At 63.3% G+C, this 10,170-nt stretch overlaps 2 protein-coding genes across 2 annotated transcripts; one reads left to right on the top strand and one right to left on the bottom strand.

Annotated features, from left to right (window-relative positions):
* The first annotated feature begins 916 nt into the window (after positions 1-916).
* Positions 917-3,084, top strand: TMEM54 (transmembrane protein 54). Its single transcript, XM_065857391.2, has 6 exons — positions 917-929; positions 1,458-1,651; positions 2,096-2,155; positions 2,325-2,513; positions 2,593-2,727; positions 2,857-3,084. Exons 1-6 carry the CDS (start codon positions 917-919, stop codon positions 2,947-2,949), a joined length of 684 nt encoding a protein of 227 aa, XP_065713463.1. The 3' UTR covers positions 2,950-3,084.
* Positions 3,085-3,206: 122 nt separating this feature from the next.
* Positions 3,207-6,471, bottom strand: HPCA (hippocalcin). The gene is made up of 4 exons (XM_065857230.2): positions 6,400-6,471; positions 4,569-5,009; positions 4,081-4,186; positions 3,207-3,843 (listed from the first exon to the last, which is right to left on the bottom strand). Exons 2-4 carry the CDS (start codon positions 4,944-4,946, stop codon positions 3,746-3,748), a joined length of 582 nt encoding a protein of 193 aa, XP_065713302.1. The 5' UTR covers positions 4,947-5,009; positions 6,400-6,471; the 3' UTR covers positions 3,207-3,745.
* Between the last annotated feature and the right edge of the window lie 3,699 nt (positions 6,472-10,170).

The following is a 10,170-nucleotide window of genomic DNA, read 5'->3' as shown; positions in this document are numbered from 1 at the left end:
CTGCAGTGGCAGTGGGGACGGTGATGTGTTGCAGCAGGGGGGTCTCTTCTCCCTGACCCCGTGCAGCAGGGCTGTGTGCAGGGTGAAAGGGGAAGGATGGGACCCCAAGTCCCAGCGCTGTGGGCCGTGTGGGATCCGAGGAGGCTGAGGGCTGGGCTGGGGCTCAGGTGGGGATGAGGGACACGTGTCTCTGAGCTTCTACCTGGACCAAGCCCAGTCCTGAGAGCCTACACTGATGTCCCTGTAATTAAATCGCTGCTGTAAATGAGCTTTGTGGGGAGCATCTCTTGGCAAGGGTCTCCCTCTTGGTGTGAACAGAGTTGCACTGCTGTCCCGCAGCCCCCTCGGCAAGCCCTTGTCCCCAGCTTTTGCTGTCTCGCTATCAGTGACTTCCCTGGAAGCCTCATCAGGGCGATTGTCACCAAACTGGCTCCTCTGAGTCACCTTCTGGGGAGTCAGCAGCCTCTGACCTCTCTGCTTTTCCTTCTCTGCAGGTGGATCCTCAGAACCTGACGGTGTGGCCCAACCTGAGCGTGCTGGGGAGGTGGAGACGATGGGGAAGGGGATGAGGCAGCACGGTGTGGTGTATGGGCACGGTGTGGTGTATCGGCACGGTGTGGTGTATCGGCACGGTGTGGCACGGGGTCCCACGGCACAGCCGCGCTCGGCATCGAGGGGAGCCCAGGGGTGGGGACAGGGCTGTGGAAGGTGGAGTTATCCCCTTGTTCGTCCTGGGGAGCTGGTCCGACAGGAACAGGAGCAGCAGTGGGGTGCAGCTGGTGAGCAGCTCCTGCAGCCTGGTCCTGGTCCTGGTCCTTGTCCTGGCCCTGCCCAGCCATGTGGGGACCCCAAAGGATCCAGCCACCAACCTGGGGACACCGAGGGGCTCTGGTGGCCTGATGCCAGCCCGGTGAAGATGTGTCAAGTGGGTGAGTCTGGTTGTGGTGTGGTGAAGGTGGCCCAGCCCTGCCCGCAGCTCCAGCACTGCCCTCCCGCAGGGGAAACTGAGGCAGGGTGGAGTGGGGTGAGGATGGAGCTGGGCTGAGCACCGGGTGACACGGGTGCATGGGGACAGTGGCCTCAGGGTGCATCCCAGCGGGAGAACAGCCCGGCAGTGCTGAAACCCAGCGCTGGAGCTATCGTTTAAGGGCAGCTGCTCTTCCCAGAGCCTCCTCATCGCTCTGGGAGCCCCAGCCCTTCCTGTCCCCACCGGGATGCCTGTGCCACCAGCCCAGCCCCAGGAGAGCCGGTTGGAGCGGTGGTTTGCATACCTGGGCTGCTGGCAGCTGCCACCACATCACCTCTTGCCTTGTTCTCCCACCAGCACGGCGTACATCCTCTGGGGCTGTCCCCAAATGTCCCATGCCTGTGGTATAAGGGCGGGAAGGACAACTCGGTGCTGGTCACCCCACACCATGCAGCCTCCTTGCCCAGTCCTCCTCTCCCCTCTGCCTCAGGGCACCTCGATCCCAACAGCCACCAAAGGGTCCTCATGAAGACGGGGCTCATCCTCCTCATCATCGGGCACCTCAACTTCATCACCAGCGCCCTCGTCCATGGCACTGTCCTGCGCTTTGTGGTCAGCCCCCGGGATGCCACCTCCCTGCAGTACGGCGTCACCAACGCTGCCTCTGTCATCTCCGCGCTGCTGGTACCCCGGGTGCAGGGAGGTGTGGGGGGGTGGATGGGGTGGATGTGGATGTGTGGAGGGGGGACAGGAGGTGAGATGCAGGAGGATGCAGGGTCGTTGTGGTCAGGATGCAGGGTGGGATGCAGGAGGGTGTGGGATGGATGTGATATGGGTGCAGGGTGGGATGCAGGAGGGTGTGAGGTGGGTGTGATATGGATGCAGGGTGGGATGCAAGATGGACTCTGCTCCATCTCCCCTGTTCTAAATAAGCCTTTCTAGCACAAAACCGGGAGGGTTAAATGTGCAGGGACTTGCTCCTGGGCGGAGGCCGGGGGACATAAGTGCTGCCCCCCACAATGCCGAACTGGCAGGATAAGCTTTCAGGGACAGTGTCAGCAGGGAAAGGGGACCGGTGGCCCCAGAGTGGGCACCATGCATCTGTGACGTCTCTGGATTTCCTCGCAGACCATCTCCTGTGGAATAGCTGCCCTGATGCTGTCCCGCTACCTCGGCCCTGCTGCCCTTGTAAGCTCCCCCTGGCCCCTCACCCAGCACCCAGCAGGCTGTGACCACCCCATGGAACGTGTGCAGCCACTGCGTCCCCTCACTCGGGGACTGTCCCCAGGAGGGAGCCTGGACGGGCGGCCATGCACAGCCGCGCTCTCCGCGCTGCCTCTTCTCTCCTCTCCTGCAGAAATGGGTGGTTTTCGCCCTGAGCGCCGGCAGCAGCCTGGGCTGCCTGTCCTGCCTGCTGGGGGTGGCCGCGTCCATCGCGCTGACGCTGCGCAGCCAGGGCCGGGCGCTGCTGTCCCCCTGCACCGCCGCCGATGTCACCCTCGCCCCCATCTCTCACGATTGCCCCTTCGATCCCACCCGTGTCTATGTGAGTCTGCAGTGGGCTGTGGATCCCCGCACTGGAGATGGGGGGACATGTGGGGACCTCACACCCTGTGTCCCAGCAGAGCTCCACGCTGTCCCTTTGGACCATCTCCCTCCTGCTCGACTTGATGGAGATCGTCTTCGGCATACGCTGCCTCCTGCTCACCCTCGACCTCCTCCGCCTCGGCCACTGCTGCCGCGGGCTGCGCCAGAGGAAGGTGACTCCTGGTCCCCAGGCTCAGCACCGACCCGTGCGGGGCTGGGATGGACCCATCTGGGCTTGGGGGCTCCAGGCAGGGGTAGGAGTGGCCCACCCAAAGCTCTTCAGTGGTGTGTCTGGCTTGTAGGTCTCCTTGCAGGCAGCCCCAGAGCAGATCCCCGACCCTGGGCAGTGCCTGGGCTTGCTGAGGCTGGACAGCGTGGAAACCGCCTGGCTCTGAGCAGGTCCCCAGAAGTGACCCCACGGATGTCCCTTGGCCCTGTCCCAGCACCCGCACACCCTGTGACAGGACCCGGCTGCCCTCCAGCCTGGCTATCAGGCAGACTTGTCCCCTGGATGCCACCAGCCAAGACACATGAGCCCATCCCCATGGCCTCGCATCACTGGGGGCTGCAGCGATGGGGACAGCCAGGCTGGATCCAGACTGCAGGGAAGAACTGCCCCCTCTGCATTGATGGCCCCTTTCCCACCGCCGGCTGCACTGACACAAACTTTATTCTGCAGGTATTAAAAGACCAGAAGCGCATCCCGTCCCCTCACCCCCCACCCGTGTGCCGGCCGTGGGGCTGTGGGGAGGAGGCTGGCCTGGCCCCATGGCCGTGTGTGCATGCGTGGGGGTGCTGGAGGGCCCCCGAGCCACCGGGTCATTGGCCCCTGGGCCATGTCCCCATGCCCACTGGAGATGCAGCTGTGGCTTTGTCACCAGCCTTTCCCACTGGGCTGAGTTGTCCCCCTGCTCCAAGCCCCTGGTGTTGGGGGGAACCATCCTCACTGGGGCAGCTGCTGCCTCATTCTCCCCCCAGTTAAGCCAGTGCAGGAGCCCCTGGCAATGGGGACCAGGCTCCCCGTCATCCCAGCCTCGTCCAGGCTCCAGCTCTCTCCCCATGCGGGGCTGTGGGGACACAGCGGTGGGGACTGTGAGGCCGGGCAGGTGACAGTGGCAGTGGCCGTCTGCAGGGTCAGGGGGTGGCGTGGGGCTGTGGGGGGCCGTGGGGAGCTGCAGGGGTCCGTGGGGCTCAGAGCTGAGCGGCACCGCTGGGGTCACACTGCAGCAGGCGCACGATGGACGGGTCGCTCTTGGCACCTCTGATGAATTCCTCCAGCGACAGCTTCCCTGCGGGGGGACACGGCTCAGCCTCGCACCCACCACCCCGTCCTGGGCGCACACGCAGGACCAGCACATGCTCCAAACATCCACTCCCCAGGATGAGCCCCCTGGGGCTGTAGGAGCCCCCTGAGCCCCCCCAGCCAACATGAGCCATTTAATCAGCGCGCGTGCAGCTCCTTCTCAGCCCCCCCGGATTTAGCCATGAGACCTTTCCCTTAATCCCCTCCAGCTCCTCTCATTTACCGTCGTTATTAGTATCCATCTGTCGGAAGATTTTTTCCGTCCTTTTCTCCGGAGTCGATTCATCTTCGGGCATGTTCATCACGGAGGAGACCATTTTGTAGATGGCCTGGGAGAGGGAGTCGGGATGAGGGTGGGTTCAAGGTGCCATCACACACCCGTGACAGGGACAGAGCTCTGGGGTTTGCTGCCCTGGGGATGGGGCTGGGGCTTAACAACCCCCCGTGTGATCAGCCTATGGGCAGTGTTAGCTCCCAGCAAAGCCGGGGAGTGACAAAGGGATGTCCCCAAAACAGGGATGCCCCAGGATAGACTCATTCCTGCAGCTGCAGAGCTCAGCGTGCAGCTCTCTGCAGACACCAACAAGCTCTGTCCCAGGCGCTGTCAAACCCTGTGCCGCGGGTAACGCAGGGTGCACATCCCCAACCCATCCACATCCTGGAGGGCACAGCCAGGGTGACACACAGGAACACGGCGAGGGAGCCCGGTACCTGCACAATCTCCAGCATCTCCTCCCGGCTGATGTAGCCGTTGCCGTCCAGGTCGTACATGCTGAAGGCCCACATGAGCTTCTGCTCCAGCTTCCCGCGGGAGGTGACGCTCAGGGCGATGATGAACTCTCGGAAGTCGATGGTGCCGTCGCCGTTGGTGTCGAAGGTGCGGAAGACGTGCTCGGCAAACTTGGAGGCGTCGCCGTAGGGGAAGAAGTTGGCGTAGATCTTCTTGAACTCCTCCACGTTGAGGATGCCGGAGGGACAGTCCTTCAGGAAGCCCTTGTACCAGCCCTGCAGCTCCAGCTCGGAGAACTCGGTGTTTTCCCGCAGGTCCTGGAGCATCTCAGGGCGCAGTTTGCTGTTCTGCTTCCCCATGCTGCTGGGACACGCCGGGGGACGAGCGCTGCAGTGGGACAGGCGCCTGGGGGTCCCTTTGTGCTACAGGAGGAGAGAGGGATGGGGCAGCGCTCCCTGGCAGCCCCCAGACACCCGGGCGGACACGGACACCGATGCTGTCTCCTCCATGCCGCTGTCCTCTCTGAGCCGTCAGGACCAGCCCCAGGGGCCACCCAGCACTGGGCAGCACCAGCCCCCTCGCATTTGCGTAATAAGCCATTATAGCTCATTTGCATAATATATAGGCGATATATAGGTGGTATCAGCAGGGCAGAGCAGGCTGGAGGAGGGGAAGGGGCTCCTGGTCCAGCCCAGCTGCGGGGCTGGCTGGATTTGGGTCAGCTCCCTTGGAGGAGGGATATTTTTGGCTCCTCTGTTAATATTTGATGCCTCTGGCTGGCACTGGAGCCCCGGGGAGCGCCGGGGGCTGCGCATCTCTGCTCGGGACCCCCACCCTGCTTCAGGGTGCCCACACCCCTGGGGAACCCAGCGCACCCCAATCCTGCCGGGGTCACCCCCCAGGAGTGCAGAGGGATGGGAGGAGATCGGGGTGGGTGTCCAGCATAAGTCACACGCCCCAGATTCCCACACTGGGGTCTCTGAGGGGACCCTGACCCACTGTCCCCATCCCAGGCTGTGTTGTGACCCCTATGGGAGGAGAGTTTGGCCCCTGAGGGGGCTTCACAGGCACATGGGGGGTTTCAGTGCTTGGAGCACCCACTGTAGGGAAGGGATCCAGCACCCTCAAACCCCCCATCCTTTGGGATCACAGGGCAAATAGGACTCCCTAAGAGGAGCAGCCCAGTAGGGCTGGACCCCCCAGTGTTTGTCCATCACCCCCCACCACAGCTCCATCTCCACTTCAGCAGCTCAGGGGAGGTTCTGCAATTCCTCACCCCACCTGAAGGTCCCAGCCAGAGCCCCCCCCAGGGTCAGCACGACCCCCAGCCCCCCCAACTGGGGGCTGTGTCCCCTCCCCACCACCCAGGGCAGCTCCCACTGCTGGGAGGGGAGCCTGCGGGGGGCTCAGAACCCTGAGAGGTGTTTCCAAGGACTCCCCCAAAGTGGGCACCTCGGGGAGGGTGGTTGGGCACCCCCAGGGAAGATGAGAAGGTGCTCCCGGAGCGGGGAGGGCTACAGGGGATTTCCCCCAAACTGGGCACCCCCAGAGAAAGAGGGGTTACCGGGGACACCCCCAAGGAAAGGTCGCCCAGGAGGGGTGGGTTAGCAGACACCCCCAGAAAGCTGTGACGGGGCCGGAGGGGGACACAGGGCACCCCCGGCGAGATGCGGCGGGGCGGGGGCGGCTCTGCAGCCGCCGGCGGGAGGGGACGTGCCCTGGGGCTGGGTCCGTGCCGGTGCCCCGGTCCCCCCGTCCCCCCGTGACCCCCGGCTCCCCCCCAGGGGTCCTCCCGTCCCCACCACCTCCTACCTGCCCGGGGACGAGCCGCCGCCGCCGCCGTGCGACACCGCAACCCGGGAGCGGCCGCCGGTTGTGCCGGTTGTGCCGCCGCAGCGCCGGCCCGCGGCGGGGCACCGGGGGCACCGGCTCCGGGGGGGCACCGGCAGCAGCGCCCCCAGGAGCCCACACGCACCCCGGGCCCCCCCGGGGCAGACGCACCCCCAGCTCCAGGGGCTCGGGGTGTAGCGCCTGGTCCCCCCCGCAGCCGGGATGGGGTGAGGGGGGACCCCTATTGCACCGGTAAGGGCTGGGGCAGCTCTGGGAGCACTGGGAACACTGGGAACACTCGCAAGTCTTGGGGCACTGGGGATACTGGGAATATTGGGTGATCTTGGAGCACCACGAGCAATGGAAGCACTGGGGGGCACTGGAAGGTCTTGGAGCACTGGGAATGCTGGGAGCACTGGGATCATTGGGAAGTCTTGCGGCACTGGGAGTACCGGGATCACTGAGAGGTGTTGGGGCACCGGGAGCACTGAGAACACTGGGATCATTAGGAGGTCCTGGGGCACTGGGAGCAGTGGGAACATGGGGAGCGCTGGGAGCACCAGGAGCACTGGGAGCATTGGGAAGTGTTGGGGCACCAGGAGCACTGGGAGCCCTGGGATCATTGATACTCTCTCCATGTGCCACCCCTGCCTGTCCTCATCCTGTCCCCTCAGAAAGAGCTGCTGCCCCAGGACATGGGCCAGGGGTTCCCCATAGAGACAGGGAGAGCCAGGGGCTGTGGGGACCCCCCATGTGTGTCTTGGGCATCCCCAGCTCCCAGGCACAGGCTCAGCCATCACCCTCCTGCTGTCCAAGAAGGTGCCAAGCCAGCTGTTTTGGGGCTGGAACAGAACATTTTGGGTTGAGTGTGCCCAGCACGCAGCCAGGGGCCAATGTGGTGTGGCATCCCAGCATCCTCGCTCGTTCCAGGGGTTGGAGCAAAGCAGCTTTCGGCAGCACCGGGAAAAGGCTCCGGTGGAGACAGATGCTGGCTCTAAGGAGCTGCCATCACCAGCAGGTTCTCCTGTGCTCCTGCACCAGCTCCATCCATTTGCAGAGCCCAGGATTGTTCAGCAACATCGTGGGGAGCAGATGGCAGGGGCAGATGGGAGGAAGAGGCACTCTTCTCCAAATTACACAAATAAACATGCATAAAGTGATTAAACCCACAGCCCTGTCACCAGCCTGGGGGGAACAGGGAAGGGGCAGGGATGGCTGCAGAATGGGGAGCTGGAGGGATGAGAACCACCTGAGACACCCAGGATGGGGCTAATTCACCCCAAAATCTGCTGGGCACTGAATTCAGTGAGACAGAGGGGCTGCAGGTGCCCATCGAGGTAGACCTGGCAGCTCCAGACCTAAAACACCAACCCAAAGTGGGGCAGGACATGGGGACCAGCCCTGATAATGTGGCCAAAATCCATGGGCACATTTTGAAACACCAATGAGCAGTACTTACCCAAACTGCTACCGGGCTGGCGAAGGGACCTGGGGGGCCAGAGCTGAGCAGCTCCCACAGGTGATCCCCAAATCTGCAGTGGTGCTGAGGCTGGGGGGAAGAGTCAGGCCCCCAAGGTGGGGGTGCTGTTTCCCCTCCGATAATCTTCATATCTATTTTAATCCCCCTCCGCATGAGTGACAGAGGGCACAAGTGACGCAGGCTGATTTGAAAGCATCCCATTTCCATCTCACCCCCGGCCCTAAACCCACCTAATCCCACGCGCTGGCAGGGATTGCAGGAGGGAGAAAGAGGATAATACGGGATGCGGGGGGCATGGGCAGTGCTGTGCTTTGCCATCAAACACCGACTGACTTACAGGGTCCCTGGGGTTGGGGACAAAAGACCCCCAGCTCATCCCCTTTGGTTGCTCATCCCCTTTGGTTCCTCATCCCCTCCACCCCAAGCCCTGTGTGTTTTCAGCTCACAGCCCCCTCCATCGCCCCTTGTTCCTTGCAGTGGTGCTGGGCTCATGCTCCCATCGGCTGGTTTGGGGGCTCAGCTGTGTCATGGGGGGTGTGGGACTGTCCCCTGGGGGTGTCAGAGCCCCAAAACAGGGAGCAGAGCAGGCTCAGGGTTGGATCCCACTGGAGAGACATGGAGTGCTGGTGGTGCCCTGGCTGGGAGATTCCCCCTCCTCCTCTTCCTCCTCCTTTCTCTTCCTTCTCAACCTCCTCCTGGGGATTTCTGCAGGAATTTCCTGTGTTGTCATAGCAGCCGTGCAGCCCCCAAAGCTCCACACTGCGGCAGGGCAGGGTGGGAAGGGGACATCACCATGTCCCTGTGCCCTGTCACAGGGCTCTGTGGCTCCCTGGCGTGCAGGACAGCCTGTGTCGGCTTTGGTGTGGCCCTGGCTGCTGTCCCCAAGCCATCAGGGCTTGACGGTGCCCAGGGCCTGGCACATCATGGCGGAATGTTCAGGGGTTTTGGTGATTTGGGGTCCAGTGTTGTCTGTCCCAGCCTGGCCCACCCCATATACCCATGGGGACATCCTTGCATGCCGAGGAGCCCACACATGGCCGGGGCAGCTGTGGGTGCTGCAGGACTGTGCCCTAGGGAGGGTTAGTGCCCAGTAAACCCAAACAGGGACCATCCCCACAGCCTGCTGGGGCACTGGGACAAGCTGGGACGGGAGGGGGTGAAGCAAGAGGGGTTCAGCCCCCGGTTGGACCAGCAAACCCAAACATGGTCTCCCTGATACCCTGCAGACCCCTCCCTGTGGGACCACACTGAGCTTGTCCTGTCCCCACGCCACGCACGGCCCCACGGAGGACGCGGGGAAGGTAAGCGGAGCTGTGGCGGGGGCTGCAGGAATAGCCGTGGATTAAAAGCAAATGCCCAGATAATGAGGATCTTTGGTAAAAAAGCCCATTTGTATAATTTAAATCTCTAATAGGCTTCCTGGAATACAAAGCCCTTTGTGATGCCCGATCTCATCTGGATCAGGAGCTACTGGCTCGCTAAATCTTGACTTAGCGCTGTGGGGGTGCAGGGACGTTTCGTAATGGGGTGGCTCTGTCCCACGTCCCCACGTCCCTGTGATGCCCCCACTGCCACGTACAGCTCACCTTGTGCAGGCAGCCAAGGTCGAGGCTCCTGGGGACACATGTCCTGGTCCTCGCGGGGCACACAGGTGTTGGCACCTGGACACATACGTTCAGCAGTGCCGTGACACATATCTGGGATGTATTTTGGGGCAGTTTGGGCACAAGTGGGTCCCCAGCTGTATCAATGGCCATGGGGGCAGCTGCAGCAGAGGTGGGAGGGGGGTGTCCTGTGGGCATCTTGGTGCCCAGTTTTACGGTTTGGGGCCACTGGCTCAGCACTGCAGGTGCCCAGGGCTGGCTGGGGGCTGCAGCTCCTCCCCGCTGTGTCCCACCATGGGGCTCGAGGGCCGTGGAGGTGACACCGCCATCTCGGGGGGGTCACATCCCTGTTGCTGCAGGAATGGGTGAGACTGGGGTGTCTGGTGCTGGAGAAAGGGCCTTGGCCCTTTTCCCCCCGCCCTCCCCAAGGATCAGAGAGGTTAAACACCATCACCACTGTCACCAGTGCCACCAGTGCCACCACCACGCACGAGCCCCAGGCTCCCTCTCGTGGCATCTCGTCCCATCTAAGCCGCGGGGACCCGGGGGGCAACGGAACCGGGGCGGCGGGTTTTAGGGGTCCTGGGCGAGAGGGTTGGAGCCGGGGAGCTCTGAGCTGGGGGGCTCCGAGCCGGGGGATCCCGCTCCCCCCGCGGCCACCCCCACCGA

Source organism: Patagioenas fasciata, chromosome 25, assembly GCF_037038585.1.
Source record: "Patagioenas fasciata isolate bPatFas1 chromosome 25, bPatFas1.hap1, whole genome shotgun sequence".
NCBI classification, from domain to species: domain Eukaryota; kingdom Metazoa; phylum Chordata; class Aves; order Columbiformes; family Columbidae; genus Patagioenas; species Patagioenas fasciata.
This window is presented reverse-complemented; position numbering and strand designations above follow the sequence as displayed.

What these genes read in the sequence shown, in the direction of transcription:
- TMEM54 (XM_065857391.2), top strand. An exon ending in ACCTCGGCCCTGCTGCCCTT is followed by an intron (nt 2,156 to 2,324) that starts GTAAGCTCCCCC and finishes CCTCTCCTGCAG; the next exon opens with AAATGGGTGGTTTTCGCCCT. An exon ending in TCGATCCCACCCGTGTCTAT is followed by an intron (nt 2,514 to 2,592) that starts GTGAGTCTGCAG and finishes GTGTCCCAGCAG; the next exon opens with AGCTCCACGCTGTCCCTTTG.
- HPCA (XM_065857230.2), bottom strand. Translation starts at nt 4,946, where the DNA reads ATGGGGAAGCAGAACAGCAAACTGCGCCCTGAGATGCTCCAGGACCTG. An exon ending in AGATGCTGGAGATTGTGCAG is followed by an intron (nt 4,187 to 4,568) that starts GTACCGGGCTCC and finishes TCCCTCTCCCAG; the next exon opens with GCCATCTACAAAATGGTCTC. An exon ending in GATGGATACTAATAACGACG is followed by an intron (nt 3,844 to 4,080) that starts GTAAATGAGAGG and finishes GTCCCCCCGCAG; the next exon opens with GGAAGCTGTCGCTGGAGGAA.